We start from the raw sequence: 19,937 nt of genomic DNA, 5'->3' as shown, positions 1-19,937 counted from the left end.
GATAGTTTTGATTCATTTTGAGTTAGTTTTTGTATAAGGTGTGAGGCAGGAGACCAATTTTACTCTTTTGCATGAGGATATCCAGTTGTCCTAATACCATTTGGTGAAGACCCTGTTTTTTACCCCCATTGAGTGGTCTTGGACCATGGCAGAAAAATCTAGTAATGATAAATGTGAGGGTTTCTTCCCAGATTCTCAAATTCTGTCCTGTTGTGTATATGTCTGTCTTTATTCAAGTACCACACAGTCTTGATTGCTGTAGATTTGTAGTAAATTTTGGAATTATGAAGTTTGAGTCCTTCAGCTTTATTCTTCTTTTTCAAGATTGTTTTGGTGACTCAATTTGGACAGCTAATTTTTGACAAAGCTGTAAAGGCAGAGTAGTGGAGAAAGCATAGTCTTTTCAACAAACAGAGTTCTGGAACAATTGGATATCCATATCTCTTGATTTTTTACTCTTCTCCCCATGACCTCTGCTTTTGGCTCAACTCCTATTTTATGAAATGCTTACATTTTTCTAGAGGCCTTTTTCTTATTCCTTTTCAAAAACATAAATTTAATCAAGTGTGATTAAATTTAAATCTTCCTGTTCTGTGCTTTCTCTTTTCACAGGCTATGCCTTACCTCTCTGTTCATAGACTATTTCTGAAATCTGGGAATGTCAGCAGCTTAAAGGGGAAAATTGATGGGAGTCAAGGAGGCAGCCCATGAATCTGTTCTCTGTGCTTCTCCCAGACAATGGCCTTCCCTCCCACTGGCCAGCTCTAGGGAAGGGCCTGAGTAGCCAGAGCTACAAGGATTTGGGCACCTGCAGGGCTATCCGGCATTGGGCAACCTCTCTCACTTGGTTTCTGCAGGAGTCAGGGCCTCCTCACATCCCTAGCTACTTTGTCCATTAGCATAACATGCCTTTATGACATAAATCAAGTATCTAGTGCACACAGATGTCCAGCTAAGCTGTGCAAACAGGCCTCAGAGGCCCTGATTTGGCCACTGGCGGGGCAGGAAGTACCAGCAGAGCTCCGTGCGGCCCAGAATTCTCCCAGTGTGGCCCCTGGTCCAGCAGTATCAGCATCACCCAGGAACTTGCTAGACATCAAACTCTCAGACTGATTGAATCAGAACCTCTGGGACGGGGCCCAGCAATTTGGGTTTTATCCAGCCCTTCAGGTGACTCGGATGCACCTGGGCAGTTAAGGCGCTTATCTTTTGGCACTAAATTATCAAGCTTTAATGTCCTGCTTCTGCCATTTGCTAACTGTTACTTAAAATCTCTGGGTATCAGTCTCCTCATCTATACAATGGAGTTGATAAAGGTACCAGCCTCCTAAGGGCTCGTGTGCAAATTAATGCAATGATCCATCTAAATTACTTAGGAAGCACTTAATAGTCATAAGCTTATAAATATGAATATCACTTGCCTTCTCTGCTTATGAAAATTCATCGTCATGTGTAATAGTCATATAACTATTTCTCAAAGAAATTTATATATGATGGACCTACTTATTTTGATAAGAAGCAATGTAAGTATTATCATCATCTCCATTGCCCACTTGTAGAAACCAAAGCCCAATGTACCATCCTTCCAGGGTGACAGTGAGACATAAATCCCTTCTGACTTGAACATCTGTGTATTTTTGTCACATCATGAGTTCTCAGAGTGCAGGACTGCAATCTTAGTTGACACAAGATTAACTGTTTTAATTGAGGTACCTGTATTTGTCTACTCCAAGAAGAAAGATGAGGTTAATGGTGATGCTGTTAGTTATATATAAAGTGCTTTGCAGGACCCAGCTTAGCACCTTACTCACCCCTGCTCCCTGAGAGTCCTCATTTTTGAAAGGGGAGAGGCTGTTTGGTGGGGTGGGAGAGGCCAACTCAGCTCCAACTTCTGGCTCCAACATTTCTTAGCTGAGTGTGTGACCTTGAACAAGGCGCTTGCCTCTTAGAACTTCTTTTTCCTCTTCTGAAAGATGGGGTATTATCCATGCCCTGCCCAGCTCCCAGAACAGCCTTGGGTCTCAAATGAGATAATAGTTGTGGAAGCACTTTGCAAACTGTAAAGTGTACGCACAAGCATGGAATTGGAAGTCACAGAGGTGGTGAGGGCAGTTTGCTGAAGACAAATACCGCCACCCCACCCACAACCAGCCCCCCGCTGGCTCTCAGCAGTCCTGTGGTCTGGCAAGGCCACAGTACTGTGCAGCTGGTGGGAGGTAGGTGGGGATGGGTGGAGAATTAGTCAGGATGTGTGGTCTGACCCACGTCAGGGAGCAGCCTGCCACGGCAGGGGGAGCTCAGAGACCCTGCCAGGCAGAGCCACAGGCCTGTGCCATCACAGGTATAAGCCATCAGCTCAGAAATACCCACCGCTGGCCTGCTTCCTGGTTAACCACGGGCGCTCTGGAGTCAGGCCCAAGGAATCACTTGAAGCGAAACAAGATCCTGTCCCAGCTGCCAGTTCACAAGAAGACTGTGGCTCAGACCCTCACTTCCTGGGGCCTTAATTCTACAATACAAGCCAACACAAGGGGACTGGTTCTCAACTAGCCCACTACCTCTATTATTTTCCCTCCTACATCGAGTGCTTGCATCCAGAAATCTTCCCTGCCAGCACCTTTTCCTAAGTGACGACAAATGTGTTTGCCATTTTTGCAGTATTCAGAGACACATACTGAGAATCCAGGAGACTACTCCTAGCAGTGGAGGGTGGAGCTGGGGAACCAGCCTGTCTGGATTGGATCCTGGCTGGCTGTGTGGCCTTAGGCAGCTTGCTTAGCCCCTTTGAGCCTCAGTTTCTCCACCTGCAAAATGGGGATGATAAGCCTCCCCATCTTACCAGGTTGAAGGTTAGTGGGATGATGCGGGTCAAAGGCTTCGCCCTGCTCCTGGCAGAGGAGACACTCTGTGAGAAGCTGTCATTATCTTCTCCAGCAACACCAGGGTACAGAGGGACCACACTGAGCTGACTTCAGGGAAACGCTGAGACCCCTGAATGGTCAGGAGCCTGTAAGCCCTCGCACAGGGGCTACAGACTGTTTCTTATAGGCTTTTGAAAGAACTGGAAATAGTCTGAGGACCCCCAGCAGCCAGGGGCCTCCAGCCTGGGAACCACTGCCCCGGAGTCATAATGCTTCTTCCATCTCTGACAACACCTCAGCTCTACTGAAGATCAGCCAAACCTCTTAAAAGAAATCCACGTCCTCAGTGGCAGCTGGACCTGTGGTGAGTCCAAGGCAGACCCCAGGAGGGGCAGCCACAGCCCAGAGTCCTGCCTCCCAGGAGCGGGGGCCCTGGACAAGTGGGGCACATCAGAGGTAAGTTTGAAGCCTCCTGTTCAGAGTGTCTGGGAACTGAACCTCCACACCCTCTCCCACCTCTGTGATCTAAACAGACCAAGAGAGAAGGAAGTGGTTATTTCAAAGGCTGGGCGAGCCCCCTTTGCAAAGGGGCCTGCGTCTTGAGTTCCCCAAGGACTTGCTGAGAGAGAGAACTTTGCCTGTTTCCTTGCCTTCGTTTCCTCCTTCTGCTCCTTGCAGGCCTGTTCTAAATATATATCCTAGAGGTCAAGATATGAGATGGCAAGAAGCAGTAACTAGCCACCAAAGGTAGAGAGAAAACTCAGGAGCTGGGTGGTATGGGAGTGGTCTGGGGGTCAGCTGTGCCAGTGAGGTCTCCCACGGCAAATGCCACGGCTGATGGGAACAGCACACACCTCTACTCACCCCGACCCCGTGGGTGCCTCTCACCCATTCTCTCTGGCTTCTTGCACCAGCCGCCTGAGACATCCAATCAGGGGATCTTGTTCCTGTTATATAGAGGGAGAAACCAAGAGCCAGAAAGGAAGTGCTAACACTATAAATCATGGTTGACTTGTACTGAACACTTACTAACTTGCCAATAAGATACTGAGAACTCATAGGATTCCCACCTGGATCTGGTGAGGAAAGTACTATTATTACCATCTTGGTTTTACAGATAAGAAAGTGAAGGCACAGAGATGTCAGTAACTGTCAGACGCCGAAGCCGACACTTGTAATCACTGGTTACACCCGCCCTGCCCAAGGGATCACAGGAGTCAGGGGCAGGGCCAGGAGCCAAACCAAGTTTAATGCTCTGTCCCTGCTGCCTGTCTGATTCTGTGTGGTGAGTGTAAGGCTGGCTATTCAAACAGTCAGATCTATACAAAAAGGGACCAGCTGTGTGCGTGGGAGTGAGCACCCCATTACTGAGGGGCATCCCAACCGAAAGTACAAGATCCCTCTGTGAGGTGTCACAGAGGTGACTGGGGTTGAACTTAAGGAAAGACACAAGCATCTACAGAGGATGGAAGGGGACAATGAAACCCACTGTGGTTGCCAAACAAACCTCCAAAAAAGATTGCCAGGTCCCATCTCCTCTTTCCTGCCTCATTCATTCTTAAGCTACAATTTACTGAGAGCCTGCTCTGTGCCAGATGCGGTGTCACATAGCAACTGACAAGGCAGACACAGCCCCTGACCTCCTGGAGCTGATACTCACTCCAGTGACCTGCGCAACCCAGGTGGCCTTCCTGCAACTTCCTGGACTACACCAAGCTTTCTCACCCTGGATCTTGGCTCCTTCTGTTTCCCTTCTGCCAACTCCTCATGCTGAAATCAACCCCAACTCAAATGCCACCTCTCCTGGGACACCTTCCCTAGTATTCCCAATAGCACTGTCATTCCTCCCGCCCAGCTCCTGTGACCATACAGGGTGTTTACATATCTCATGGCGGGGGGGGGTGCATTGGTTTGCTTTGAATTTCACGTAAATGGTGGGGGGAGTGGGGAGTTCTTCTCCAAGACCAGAAGCCCATGGACAGCAGGAATTGTGTCCTATTCTGACTTTCTAATGCCAGGCACCCTGGCACCGAGAAGATGCTTGTTCACTCATTCATTCGTTCAACAAATATGCCCTGAGCACTGACATTTGGCAGGCCCTGTTCTGCCTCAGGGTTTACAAAACAAAGAGCCCTACTACCCTCATTGACCTTCTGGTGGGAACAACTAAGTGGACAAATCAGTAACTGAATGAATATGCGGTGAATCCTGAAAACCCTTTTGAGATCCTACACCTAGGAGAAGGCACATTTTAGGACTGTTTGTATATTCACAAGGCCAAATATTTATCTAAATTAAGTGAGCTCTTGAAGGAAGCCTACCTTCCTCTGTGGTGTGAGTGTTTAAAAATCACCGGAAAGAAACTGTGTTAGAATTAGTTGTTGCAGCGTGACCCCATTCAGGAATCCAAAGCCATCGAGGTATTAATCTGAGGCTTGGATAAAATAAAATAAACTAAGCTTTAGAGTCACAGAAATGATTCAATTTGAGGAAACACCAGGCCCAGGGACAGTAATAACAAAAATAATCACAGCAAACACTTACACAGTACAGACACTGCCCCATTCCTGACAGATGACAGGGCTGTCTCAGAAGGAAGGGGAGGCTACCAGAGGGGCGACCCTCACGGGAGCTGTCCCTCAAGATGGGCCATTGTTCACTTGTGCTCCGACTGTCCCCTGAGCCACAGGAAGTTTGCAGCCTTTGAAATTCCCAGGAATTCAACGGCAGAAAGTATAGCTCTTCCCAAGTGAAAGGAAATTTGATTTTCTAAAATAGAAAAATTATGCTCAGAGGAGGAAATTCCTTGAAACTATGGAAGCGTCTTTAGTCCCTGAAAAGAAGAACAGAAAGCACACCTATTGAGAGCCTATTATAGACCAGGCACGGGGCTCGGGCCTGATGTGAACTCTCGTTTACTCACTGCTGGGTGCTGTCCTAATGCGAGGCCACAGCCAGGAATGAAATGTATGATACTATCAGTCCCCAGGGCCGACATGCACCAGGATGTCCCTATAGAACTGCCCATTTGTTAAAATATTCATATGTTTCTGTTTACAGAGCAGCTTCCCCAAGCTCCCAAGTGCCTGCCACCTTCCCCAGCTGCCCCAGGCCCTCTTCCCATCCTCCCCGCAACCTTCCCCAGGATCCAGCCACCCAAGAGTTGACTCCAGCACAGCTGGGAGCCCAGAAGACCTGGCACTGGTTGGTGGCCCAGCCAGACCTGACTGGTCAGTGCCTGTTAAATGTTCTGCTTATCACCCTTGGCTGGCCCTCCTGGAGCTCCCAGGCCGTGGGTATCTCACCGAACCCCAGCAGCCCTGCGAGGGGGAATCCACTGACCCTCTCAGAGTTCTGCTTGCAGCTCCCTAAATGCCGCCATCCCCCAAGCTTCCTTCTTCCACCACTACCTTCTCCTTCCTGCAGTGATCTGATCCCAGCTGGTGGTTTCTTACCTTTTCTACCCACTCATATCCCCTGAATTTGCTCCCCCAGCCTGGACCTCTCCCCTGAGCCGGCCATATGGTTAACCGCCTGCTGGAAGTCTCCCCTGAGGTCAGCTTCTTCCCCAGACCTCTGCATCCTCCCCTGGCTCCTCCTCCCTTCCTCCCGTGTTCCCGTTTCTCTCATTCACACACGCACATATTCACGCCCAAAACACCCGGACAGCATCCGTTACAAGCCAGGCACCATGCCTGACATCAAGGATGAGGAAGGGAGCAAGATAAACCCTCGAGGAGCCCATAGTCCATCTGATGCCCAAGCACAAATCTTAGTGTCACCTCCAATTCCCCCTCCTTCAACCCCAGCAGGAATGTTCAAGTCCTGCCATTTGCCCCTTTCGCTTCATCTCCACCACCAAGGCCTAAGCCCAGATCCTCATCCTCAATGCCTCCCTCCCAGGCTCCTCAGCTCCCTTCTCACGCGGCCTTCTCCAGAGCTTTCTCGGCCACACAGCCAGAGGGGTGTCTCTGGCACACGTCTAAAGCTGACCCTACTCAGCTTAGAGCCTTCCATGGCTCCTCATGGCCCTCAGGAGAAAGTCCACGCTCCCTGGCCTGGCGTTCACAGCCCATCCTGACCTCACTTCCTCCAGCAGGGTAGGCCTGGTGGGAGACGAGTTTTTGGGTGGTGGAGCTGTCTGTTCCCACCCACCTGCTGACTCTTCCCCAGCTGGGAGACACATGCACACAGACCCCCATATGTACACGGACACACACACACCCTCAGGTGAACCTGAGACACAAACAAGGAAGCCCATTTATACCAACACACATGCACATAGATACAGTTGTCACATTCAGCAAATAAAAGCATAAAGTGCCCAGTTAAATTTGAATTTCAGATGAACGACAAATTATCTTTTAGTATAATAAGTATGTTCCAAATATTGCACAGGACAGACTTACCATACTAAAAGTTACTTTGTTGTTCATCTGAAATTAAAATTTAACTGCGCATCGTGGATTTTATCTGATGACTGCACATCAAGAAAGGCTTACACAACACCACCCCACACAGAACCCAGCTTACACACTCACACACATTACACACCAACAGTCCAATTCCTTTTATCACCTAGACCAGCTGTGGTAGGACCATGACATCAGCAAGCTGTGGAGGGCTCTTCAGGGAAATGTTTATTCCAGGAATAAATGCCTAATTGACAGGAATTCCCGGACGTCCAGGTTCGGGAATGTTGTGTGCCCAGAGCATTCCTGCGGAAACTGGGGTTCCATTGATTGCAGTGCCCTGACTCACAGGGATGGCCGTGGGGAGAGGGAGTCTACGGACCTGAATCTCTCACTCCCTCTTGTGAGATTTCCAGAGCAGAGTTCAGTTCCTCTCCCAAACAGGATCTCCTTGTTCAGGTCCAAAGGCAGCCTGGGATAATGAGAAAGTCCCAGAATTTGAAGGCAGACAGAATTAGGTTAAAAACCTGACTTCAACACATCTGTACTGCATGTCTTTGGGCAAGTCATTTACCCTCTCTGAGCATCCATTAGTTCATCAGTATTATGCAAATGATCCGTTAATAAACCAACTCCTTAGAGTTATGGTAAGAATTACTAAATGACATTATATATGGAAGACTTTCTTTGAGTTTTGGTATGAAGTCTTATTATAAAGTACATACACAAAATCAAAGAAATATCAACTGCAATTGGATTCAGAGATGGAGTGGCCCCTTAGGTTGTAAGTAAAGCACAGAAGAGGAGAAGGCAATGAAATGTTGGGACAGTTAAACTCAGGCAACGAAAGAGGATTGGAGGAAACTTCTAGAAGTGATGGGTATGTTTGTGGCATGGATTGTGATAATGGTTCTGTGGATATATACTTATTTCCAAACTCATCATGTTATATAATTAAATTGTACCACTCTTTGTATGCCAATCATACTTTAATAAAGTGGTTTAAAGCAATAAAGTCAGGCACTAGTATCAATTAAATAGTGTAGAATCATATCCTAAATAGGTCAGGTTCTAAATTTAGCAGACAGGGAAAATTGTGTATTTTTAAAACACTTTGAAAACCCTTTAGGATTGTATGTACAATGCTGTGCAACATCAAATAATTCCTATACACATTGGAAACATAGGACCACAGAAATAGAATGAAGGAAATTCTTTGTGCAAACATCCGGGCATATTCTGCTTTCCAAATGACTAGCAAATCCCTAGTGGTGGCTGGCAGGGGTGGAATTTCAGCATTTCTACTTGCCTGCATGGTTTCCTCTGTTCTTCTCAAAACATTGAGCTTCTATGTGGCCAACATTAGTGTTGTTCATCAATGTTTCTAGTTGTCTCCTGCCTTGAATGCAATAGATTGTGTTTATTCCCTTGAGGTTAGGCAAGATCATGTGACTTGCTTTAGTCAATGAAATGTGAAGTGATGTGTGTTACTACTGGGCAGAGGTGTTCAAGTTCTGCTAAATGCTAAGAAACTCTTCATCTTCTCCTCCCTTGGCTGCAGTGGCCAACAATATTCCAGATGGTGAATCCTGAGTGTCCAAGAGAGGTCAGTGTGGGGCAGGGACACCACTGATCTACAATGGACTTGTAATATAAGGGAGAAATAAACCTTTGCTGTTTTAAGCTATTCATATTTGGGAGGTGTGTGTTACTGCAGCAAAACCCAGCCAATCCTGACTAATACACTTTATAATCTTAATATGTATTCATAGATGTTTTTGTTGATAAGTTTTTTTTAATGGCATTACTGCTTATAAGGGAAGGAAAGTTCTAAGTAGACTCATAAGTTAAGTGAGCCTGATGAGATGTCACATAATCATATCCTGCCTAGTCTCCTTCCAAACAGAATTCACAGTACCTTAGGAAGTCAAACTACATACTGGCAAACAGAGTAGCTAATCTAACTGTGGAGGAGAGATGGCAATCCATTCAGGGAAAAATGGGAGAGGATTGTACGTGGAAGCTTTGCCCAAAGCCAAGAATGAAACATTAAATCATGGATCAGTGAGAGTATTTAGAAATGGGTAATAGGAGAAATTAGTACCAAAGGGTCTGGACAAGAGGGATGGGAGGGAGGAAACAACATTTATAGAATGCCTGCTACGTGCCAGATACTGTGCTACATGCACTGAAAATGTAATTTCTTTACTAGTCTCACTAAAACGCAATGATGTAGAAACGGAGGCTCAGAGAGGTCAAAGAAGTTGCCCAAAGTTTCACAGTGACAGACCAAGGATTCAAAGCCACACTGGCCTCACTCTTACATGGATGCTCTTATTGGAACCATAGGGAGGCTGAGTTTGGCAGGACACACTGGCCACCATGTGCTCCAGGCGTGGTAGCAATTTAATGTGGAAACAGGCTAGCATTCAGTTTCCCAATAGCTTGGATGTGGTCTCTTTGCGAGGACTGAGGTGTCCAGAGGGCTTGCCCCACACAGGGCGGCCCTGCTTATAGTCGACTTCCTGCTCTGCACCAGCAAGGGTCCCGGGATTCTTGTGAGTGTCCCCTGAGGAGGAAGCAGCATTCCAGGCCCAGATGCAGACAGCTGTGTGCTTCCTCCAGCCTCGGGTGACTCATGCTGGGACAAGAAAGCCCCTTCTTTGCCCGGATTCCCTGTCTCCAAATCCTAATCTGGGGAAAGCTTCCTTTAGCAAGCTGAACACAAGACTCCGGGTGGCTGGCGCACAAAAGGAACGGGAGACTGAGGATGTCCAAAGAGAGCAGGGTCCAGAACAAAGAGGAAATTCAGGGTGGGAGATCGTTTTTTCTCCCTGGCAAGGCTCCTGTGGCCATCTGGCTGAGGGGGCTGTTATTCAAACCTCTGGATCATCGTCTGTTTGTTTTTTAGGAGTTTGCAGCTGATTATTTTCATCAAATTCCCTATGACCAACTGCACTGGCTGCAGTAGCAGGCAAACCCATGCAGCCAGCGTGTCCTCTCATCCGGGTTCACAGCTCCCGCCCAGGGAGCCCACAGCACAGCTCTTCTCTTACCAACAAGTGGCCCCCGGCCCAGGATAGGTTCTTCACCTTTGCATGCCAAGGCCAAGCACTCCAGATGCTCCGCTGACGTCAACTGGACAGACTGGAGTGAAGGAGGGGCATTTGGGAGATCAGAAAGCCCCTGGAGGCCAGACCAGCTCCTGGGGACTCTGGTATTGTCCTCCCAGATCTGAAAAGACAGCACCAACTTTTTCTGGGTGTCTTCACTGTGCAGAAAGGCAGGATGTAGAGATCTCAGAAAGGACTGAGTTGGGAGTTCAGGCCCAAACTTCACAACTCTTGCTCTAAGGCAACTGAGCCTCCTTTCCTTCCTCTGAGGATTGGGGGCAGTAAAGCTTTATGTCCCTGAGCTGTTGTTATGCAAATACATATACATATAATATTACAGGCACACCTCATTTTATGGCACTTTTTGGGTATCATGTTTTTTACAAATTGAAGGTTTGTGACAACCCCACGTTGAGCAAGTCTCTCGGCACCATTTTTCAGCATTTACTCACTTTGCGTTACTGTGTCACATTTTTAGTAATTCTCACAATATTTCAAACCTTTTCATTATTATTATATTTATTATAATGATCTGAGATCAGTGATCTTTGATGTTATTACCACAACTCACTGAAGGCTCAGATGATGGTTAGCATTTTTTAGCAATAAAGAATTTTTAAGTGTGGTGTGTATATTGTTTTTAGATATAATGCTATTTCACACTTACTGGATTACAGGGTAGTGTAAACATAACTTTTATGTACACTTGGAAGCCAATAATGTGTGTGACATGCTTTATTTCAATATTCGCTTTATCTTGGTGGTCTGGAACTAAACCCCAGACACCTCCTAGGTATGCTAGTATACAGACCGCGTCTGTACATAGCACGTTCTCACAGTTTCCTCCTTCCATTTATTCAAGCATGTGACATGCTGGTCTCAGCCCTCCTGGCTGGAAGGATGGGGGAGGCCTCCTGCTCCTGGCTGTGGGGAACAGGATGCAGGGACTGGGGACTTGCCTTCCAGAGGTGATAAGAGGGGCCCATGTTTTCAAACTGTAGTGGCCAAAGACTGATAACTTTTTACCCAGAAAGTAAAATCCAAATGGTTTGGTAAGACATGAGCTCAGTTGCTCAATACACCTTCTGGACGTCAGCCTGTCCTTGGGGTCAAATGAGCTCCAACCAGGCCAGGCATTTCATATCTACTTTCTCCTGCAACTGTTTTTCAGTAGAGAAGCCTGACCTGTGCAACACGGACACACACTCAAGGTCCCTCAGAAAGAGCTTCTGTATGTGCCCGAGGGGCAAGTTCAACAGTAAGGTGTGTGGTTGGGGGTGTCATTAGAAAAAGGAAGGAGGAATAGGCACATGAAAACATGCTCAACATCACTAATTATCAGAAAAATGCAAATCAAAATTACAGTGAGGTACCACCTCACACCGGTCAGAATGGCCATCATTAAAAAAGTCCACAAACAGTAAACACTGGAGAGCGTGTGGAGAAAAGGGAACCCTCCTACAATGTTGGTGGGAATGTAGTTTGGTGCAGTCACTATGAAAAATGGTATGGAGATTTCTTAGAAAACTAAAAATAGACTTACCATATGATCTGGCAATCTCACTCTTGGGCATATATCTAGAGGAAGCTCTAATTCGAAAAGATACATGCACCTCAATGTTCACAGCAGCACTATTTACAATAGTCAAGACATAGAAACAACCTAAATGTCCATGGACAGACTACTGGATAAAGAAGTTATGTTGTGTGTATGTACACAAAAACACACACAATGGAATATTACTCAGCCATAAAAAAGAATAAAATAATACCATTTGCAGCAATATGGTTAGACCTGGAGATCATCATTCTAAGTGAAGTAAGCCAGAAAAAGAAAGAAAAATATCATATTATATCACTTACATGTGGAATCTAAAAAAATGACACAAATGATCTTACAAAACAGAAGCAGACTCACAGACATGGAAAATAAACTTATGGTTACCAGTGGGGAAGGAGGGGTGGAGGAATAAATTGGGAGTTCGGGATTTGCAGATACACACTACTATAAACAAAATAGATAAACAGCAAGTTCCTACTGTATAGCACAGGGAAGTATATTCAATACCTTGTAATAGCCTATAATGAAAAAGAATATGAAAATGGGTGTGTATATATATATATATATATATATATATATATATATATATATATATATATATATCACTATGCTGTGTACCAGAAGTTAACACAACATTGTAAACTGACTATACTTCAAGAAAAAATTTTAAAAATTTAAAAAATTAAAAAAGGAAGGAAGGAGGGATGGAAGAAAGGGGCTCTGTTCGAGGGGAAGGGAAATGCTCGCACTTGCCCAATGCTGAAGGAGCCTTGGGGAAGGTAGTAGGTGTCTACACACCGCTAACCTGCTCCCAACCTCTCCAAGAGAAGCCCAGGGAAGAGGAGCTCTGCGGGGAAACCAGAGCTGGAAGTGGCTTTCAATTACTTTCAATTGACCTTCATGAGAAAACAGAAAGAGGGCGTTCAAGGCAGGGGCTCTTGGAGACTGAGGTGCTCAGAGCTGACGGGTGGGAGCCCTGCTGACTTGGAGGTGGGGGTGGACAACTGTGGAAGACAAGCCAACCACTGAACTGGCTGAAAGAGCCACGTCCTGAGCTTGGGCTGAACTGAGGGGACAGAGGGAGGAGTGCTGGGTCTGAGTTGGGGAAATCTGTCCTTGGCAATACCTTGTGGGCAGCCCTAGACAGGTCACTTCCAGCCTGCGGGCCTTGGTTTCTCCTTGTGTGAAGCTGGAGGATTGTCCTGGGCCATCTCTCAGCATCCTTCCAGAACCAACTGGTGTAGTCTCTAATGCAGGTGTCAGAAGAAGAAACCAAAGGAACAGAGGAGGGCGATTGGTCACTCAAGTCCACACCACTTCCCTCTGTCCACTGGCTTCCACGTCATCCACACTCATTTATGGAGTTCCTGACGAAAGACTGTTTACCAACATTTACACAGCTTTACACGTTCATCCACCACATCATCCTGTTCACTCCTCCTGACAGCCCTTTAAGAAGATGATAATAACTAGAGCTGACTGAGTGATATAATGTGCTGAGCATTATTCTAGCCCCTTTACACATTTTATCTTACCTCATCCTCACCATAATTGCATGAGGTATGGGTATTGTTGTCCCCATTTTGCTGACGTCCACTTGCCCTGGCACATGTGAGTTCCTCTAGACGCCCGGTGACCTGGGTGGAGTCTGTGGGCCTGAGCTGAGTACTCTCCATTCAGGCCCTGGGCCCCAGGCCAGCTCCTGCCTGTTTGTATTAGGCTCCTATTTCTTCCCAGCTGCCCTTGGCTCCAGTCTCCCTCTTATCACAGGGGGTCTTGAGAAATCATTCTCCTGATGCAGCAGGAAGAGGCCACTCGGGTGGGCTGGGAGCTGAGGGACATGCTCGGTTGCTTGCCCCAAGACTGCTCCTCCCCAGAGAAGGGCCTGGCCCATCTAAGTCTCCCAGGACAGCCTGAACAAGGGCCTAATCTAGAAATCTGGCCCAATGTTCTTCCTTCCTCACTGGCTCAGAGGATCCAGGGTCATATCTGCTGGGCCAAGCTCTCCACCTGCATCCTAGATCCCAAGGGCTCCCTCTTCTGCTCAGCCTTCTCTTCCTGGCAGCCCTGTCTCTCCCTCTCTACTGCCTCCTTCCCATTGACTGCAGCTGAGGGGCAGCAGAGAGGGCCCAGACACAGAGTCAGGAGACTGGGAATCAAAGCTGCATGATTCTAGACAGGTCAGCCCCCTGGCTGAGCCCTTGTCTCCTTTCCTGAAAATTGGGGTTACGAAGATGGTGGGGCAGCACCTCCTTTCCAGTCTGATTCCCAGCTGCTCCCCATCTGGCCACCTCTGCTCACTGTGGACCTGTCTCCTGCCCGTGGATTATTTACCAAATTCATTCAGTAGGTAGGTTGGGCACAGAGCACACTCCCGCGAGAAACTCCACATGGGCCCTGCTATCAAGGTGTCCACAGTCTAGTGGGGCGGGGAGGTGATTAACAGGCAACTGCAAGCCAATGTGCTGAGAACTGCAATGCCAGAAGTCAAGGGTGCTGCGAGGAAGGGCATCCAACTCAGGCCTGGGATGCCTGCAGAAGCTTCCCAAGGGAGGAGATCTCAAGCTGAGAGCTGAGGGCTGGTAAGAACCAGCCCTCTGAAGAAGAAAAGAATATCCCCAAAGACAAGGGAAGGCAAGTAGGTTAGGGGACATGAACAAACATGGTTTGGCTTGATTGGACTATAGCATGTGCACATGCGTGTGTGTGTGTGCATGCATGCGTGCGTATGTTTGTGTGTGTACTCATGAGTGTTGGAATAGGAGGGGATAGAGAGGTGAGTCTGGAGAAGTGGACATGGATTAGTTTATGCAGAGCAAGACTCTGGGTGGTACAATGGAGAGCAGTAGGGGAGGACTGGAGGATTTTAAACAGGGAAGGGACATAGTCAGGCATGATATTAGACAGTTCTCTCTATCTGCCTTGGGAAGATGGGATCTGATTTAAAAAAAAAAAGATTTACAATACCAAGATCTGTGAGGATGTGGAGCCACTGGAACTCCATACTCAGATGCAATGGGAAGTATACATGTAATCTGCACTGCTGTTTTAAAGAACCATTTGGCAACACCTAGTAAAGTTGAGGACCTATGTATTCTTAATCCAGCAACTCCATACCTTGGTTCCTACCCAAAGAGACATGTGTGATGATATTCACTAAATACCCCTTGTAATAGTAAAAAAGTAGAACTAACCTATCCAGGCATCTATAGAGGAATAACTGTAAACTTCAATTTGCTCATACGTTGGAATTCTACTTAATGAACCAGATCTCCATGCATCAAGGACAAATCTGAAAATAGAAAAGGCAACTTGCAAGCGGATGTGAACTTAATATGGTTTGTGGATCATCAGTGGAAAAGACAGAAAAACACATATGGGAATATATCACATCAAATTAGGATAATATTACTCTTTGGAGGGAGGCTTAAGGGATAGGGTAGGAATTTGGCTGACATTATAATCTTATATTTCTGTAAAAGACAGAGAAAGTGAATCAAATACAATGAAATGTCAATATGTATTGAGCCAAAATGGTGGTTATCTTGTGGCTCTTGCATTATTTGCTATACTTTTTGCTATGTTTCAAGGTTTTCGAAATTAAATTTTAAAATGGATTTGTGGACCATGAGGCAAGGAGGAGGCGGATCTGCTGGGGAGGTTTTTGCTGTGTCCAGGTGAGGGGAGCTACCTGGACCAGGGGAGGGCCCAGTGGGATGCAGAAAAGTGGATATAAAAGTGGATACTCAGAAGACAGAATCAGTGCAACTCTCTGCCTGCTGGGATCCTTCCTTCCTTCTCTCTCTAATCAGAGTTTTGCCTCCAGAAGGCTTCTCCAACCACTCCAGTCCTCAGAGGTCTCTCTACTTTGACATCTTCTAGCCCTTGTAATATCAGTCATTTAATGCAACAATGCATGAGCTTGTGGTGTCCATGTGTCTCATTTCTCCTGTAAAACCATGTGTTTGAGCAGGGCAGGAACTCTCTTACACTCTTGATGGGTGTCCCTCCAGGCATGTTTGTGTGGCTAATTGCTGTATCCTAGGTCCTCACATAATGCCAGACCCATGGCTGGTGCTGGAGAAATTCTAGTTGAATGAATATATGAATAAATAAGTGGATAACTAAGTGAGTTCCAGAAAGAATCATTGAGGAAATGCAGGGCATCCATGTGGCAGCCCTGAATTCAAACCACAACTTTGCCATTAACAAGTAGTAACCTTAGCAAAGTCACTTCACCTCTCTGAATCTGCTTCCCCAGCTATAAAATGGAGAAAATGCGCATCTTTTAGGTTTAATGCTTATGGATATTATATATTGCTTATATATCTATGGGTATTATATATTATGGATATTATATCCATAATGTATCTATAAGATGCCTATAATTTCCTCCCCAATCTCCCTCATATTTCACAGAACTTTCCTTGTTCCTAGCCCAGAAAGTATGGCCTTTCATACCAGTGGACGAGGTCCCTTCTGCAGACCAATGATAGAGCCAGGTGGACCTCTGACTCAAGCTGGGCCAATCACACTGTCTCTCCCAGGAATCTGGAACACAGAGACCTAATCACTTGATAAACACTTGATGATCAGCCTACTCTAAGCATGCCCTGAGCTTGTACAGTCTTATATTTTAGCCAACCTGCTGCACTGCAAGATGAGAGCCTAGGAATTTGGGAGGAAAATAGGACACTGTCCCTCTCTCCTGCCCTGTATCACAGCCCACCCTGTAGGGCCTTTGTGTCCAAGCCCTCTCTGTCTTACAAGGCCAAGGCTAGCTTGCTCCTGTCTTCCCCACAGCACTGAGCCTAGTGCCTGCCACTGAGAAGGCGCTCAGGTGGCATGGGGTCAGATGAACTGTGTTGGATTTGAATGGAAATGGACCAGGACTCATCAGGGAAAGAGAAGGTGAACTGGTGAGTGCAGACAAATCCAAATTACAGGAGAGATGTTTTAAGCAATTGGAGATGTTTCACTTGTTGCAGTAAAGGCTCATGAACAGCCAACAGGAAAAAGGATCCAACATTTTCTATGGCTAAAAGTTACAGAGAAGCAGGTGTGGCTTCATACCAGGAAAAACTTTCTGTTGGAACAGCTCCTAGGTATACGTCTCGCTCTTTGGGGAACTGTGCAAGCACAGACTGGGTACCGCTTAGCAACTTAACAATATGAGAGGGTTGGATTAGATGACATGAAAAATTCCTTTCAACTGGGAGAGTCTAAATTGTATTTATTGGTGTACCCTAGAAGAAATTGTTAATCAAAGTTCTAGTTATTGAGCCCTCTCAGAAACTTTGGCCATGTGTTCTGAAATAAATATCAAAGAGCATCCATGGAATAACTGTTATGATTTATCATTTCAATTTTTACTATACAGTTTTATTAATGTTGGATAAAGGTTTAAGAAAAGCTTTTTTTTTTTGCCCTAAAAATGTTAATGGGTTGCCTGTCAGCTTCAAAAGAAGAAAAATTGCTAACAGGAAAGTTATGTATTAACCCCGAAGTGGAAAGAAGACACGAAATTCCAGCAGAGCGCAGTGCATGTGCTCAACACATGGACCCATCCCTCTTTACAGTCTGCCCGAAGTTACCAAGGGGACAAGATCAAGATGAAGACCAGACTGGCTTACAGAATCCAGTGGGGACTTGTTGTCTGTGTGATACCAGCTAACTGAAGATATACAATTTTCCAAAATTATTATGGAGTAAGAATTCCCCCTGCCCCATAATGATACCTCCACTGGTCCCTTCTAATTTCTCTCTTCCTTCAGCATAACAATCCACTCCCCGAAAAAGCAGGGCCATTCTCAGACAAGCAGAAAGAGAAGAGTTGGATGAGCTTTGGGGGGACTCTATCCTGGTCCTATCTTCTTGCTGGCCCTTTTGGCCTCTTGGTGATTGCCAATTAGCCATCTCCAGGTGGACCCAGCCATCTCGTAGGCATGTAAATCCATATATCCAGCTTCCAGGATCTACACATCAAAGTCAGAGAAGTATCTCCATGGCAAACAGGAATGACAAAGGTCCTATTGTTAGACAAGTACCCGTAACAGTGGCTTTTAACCTTGGTTGTGGGAGTCTTTAAAAACCCAGAATCTCTGGGAGTGGGACACAGACATCAGCACTTTTACCATCCTTTTTTTTTTAGTGAGCTATACTATACATACCTCTAAAATTTATAGATCTTAACTACACATCTTTATGTGTTCTGACAAATGTATGCACCCATGTGACCTACATCCCTATCAAGATAAGGAATAGATCCATCACCTCGGAAAGTTCCCACCTGCCCTTTATTACTCAATCCCCAGAGCTCCAGATGTAAACATTGTTCTGATTTTTTCTACCTTATATTAGCTTTGCTTGTTCTGGAATTGCATGTTAATTGAATGATACCATATGAACTCTTTTGTGTCTGGCTTCTTTTACTTGGCATAGTGCTTTTGAGCTTCATCCATGTTTTATGTGTATCAATATCCCATCCCTTCTTCATTAGTTAGTTGTACTCCATTGCATGGATGTGTACAGTTTACTTCTCCATTCACCAGCTGATAGACATCTTGTGACAGTTCCGAATAAACCCTCTATAAACATCCACATATAAGTCTTTATGAGGACGTATGTTTTCATTTCTCTCAGTTAAATTCCCTGGAGTGGCAGTGCTGGATTATATTATAAGTAAAAGCTTAACGTTATAAGAAATTTCCAAACTATACCATTTTTACATTCCTTCGAGAATTCCAGTTGCCCCACATCCTTGTCAGCACTTGTTATGGTCCATTTAGTCTTTTGAATAAACTTTTAATTTTACAACAGCTTTAGATTTACATAAAAATTGCAAAGGCAGTAAAGAGCATCCTTTCACATCCTGCACCCAGTTTCTGCTATTATTAACACTTACATTAGTATGGTACATTTGCTACAATTAAGAAGCCATTTTGGGGACATTATTATTAACTAAAGTCTATTCTTTATTCAGGTTTCTTTAGTTTTTATCAAATGTCCTTTTTTCCGTTCCAGAATTCTACCCACAGTACCACATTACATCTAGTCATCATGTCTTCTTAGGCTCCTCTTGGCAGTGACTGCTTCTCAGACTTTCCTTGTTTTTGATGACCTCAACGTCATCAACAAATACCTCAAGGTCATGAAATCTTCCTCAGCTTTGAGGAATACTGGGTATTTTATAGGATGTCCTCAGTTGGGATTTACATGATATTTTTTTCCTCAAAATTAGACTCAGTTTATAAATTCTGAGGAGGAAGGCCACAAAGATAAAGTGTCATTCTCATCACTTCATATCAAGGGTACATACTATGAATGTGACTTCTGACAGCTGGTGATGACCTCAGTCACCTGGATGAAGTACTGAGAAAAAAGGCTTTCAGTGTGTCCACATGTTTATTTTCCCTTTCCATTGTTCTTTATTCCTTCTGCAGTGTCCAATTCGCTATTATCCAATCTAGTAAATTTCTAAAATTTCAGATATTACATTTTTTAGCTCTATAATTTCTATTCTGCTCTTTTTGTTGCTTCCAATTCTCTGTTGAGATTCCCCCATCTGTTCATTTGTTACACCCATCTCTTCCTTTACTGAACATATTGATAAGAGTGATTTTGAAGTTCTCATCTATTAATTCCATCATCTTCTCGTCTCTGAACCTGTTTTTACTAATTGTTCTTTCTTCCAGTTTGGTGTACATTTCCCAGTTTCTTCCAATTTCCAGCAATTTTTGCTTATTTGTGGATACAATGTTGAGAGTCTAGACTGGTATCTCCTTTTAAAGAGTCTCATTTTTTTTAGGCAGGCAGTTAGCTTTATTTTAAAGATACAAAGGCACAGGCTTTCTGGGGTCTCAACTGAATGTCCAGAGTATTCAGTGAAATCTCTCTAATATGGCTAGTCAGAAATCGAGTATCTGTCTGCACTGTGAGACTACCAGAATCTCTGTTGAGCTTGTAGCCCTCCAGTAGCTGTTTCCTGCCA

At 45.4% G+C, this 19,937-nt stretch overlaps 2 protein-coding genes across 6 annotated transcripts in view; both read right to left on the bottom strand.

Annotated features, from left to right (window-relative positions):
- COL15A1 (collagen type XV alpha 1 chain) overlaps positions 1 to 19,937 on the bottom strand; it is a 153,329-nt gene that overhangs the window by 113,996 nt on the left and 19,396 nt on the right. For 2 of the 5 annotated variants that reach the window (XM_064490342.1, XM_064490343.1), the window contains exons 1-2: positions 7,656 to 8,423; positions 3,726 to 3,808 (exon numbers count right to left, since the gene is read on the bottom strand). The exons of 1 other annotated variant lie outside the window; for it this stretch is intronic. In XM_064490342.1, the coding sequence (XP_064346412.1) occupies positions 3,726 to 3,753 (28 nt within the window). In that variant the 5' untranslated portion in view covers positions 3,754 to 3,808; positions 7,656 to 8,423. Of the gene's footprint in view, positions 1 to 3,725; positions 3,809 to 7,655; positions 8,446 to 10,365; positions 10,508 to 13,073; positions 13,177 to 19,937 lie in introns of those variants that run through there. 2 more of the 5 variants (XM_064490340.1, XR_010382748.1) reach the window with 2 other exon arrangements.
- GALNT12 (polypeptide N-acetylgalactosaminyltransferase 12) overlaps positions 13,094 to 19,937 on the bottom strand; it is a 74,332-nt gene continuing 67,488 nt past the window's right edge. Inside the window, exon 12 of the transcript XR_010382749.1 lies at positions 13,094 to 13,194. The gene's annotated coding sequence lies outside the window, so the exon portion shown is untranslated. The remainder of the gene's footprint in view (positions 13,195 to 19,937) is intronic.

Source organism: Camelus dromedarius, chromosome 10 (assembly GCF_036321535.1).
Source record: "Camelus dromedarius isolate mCamDro1 chromosome 10, mCamDro1.pat, whole genome shotgun sequence".
NCBI classification, from domain to species: Eukaryota; Metazoa; Chordata; class Mammalia; order Artiodactyla; family Camelidae; genus Camelus; species Camelus dromedarius.
This window is presented reverse-complemented; position numbering and strand designations above follow the sequence as displayed.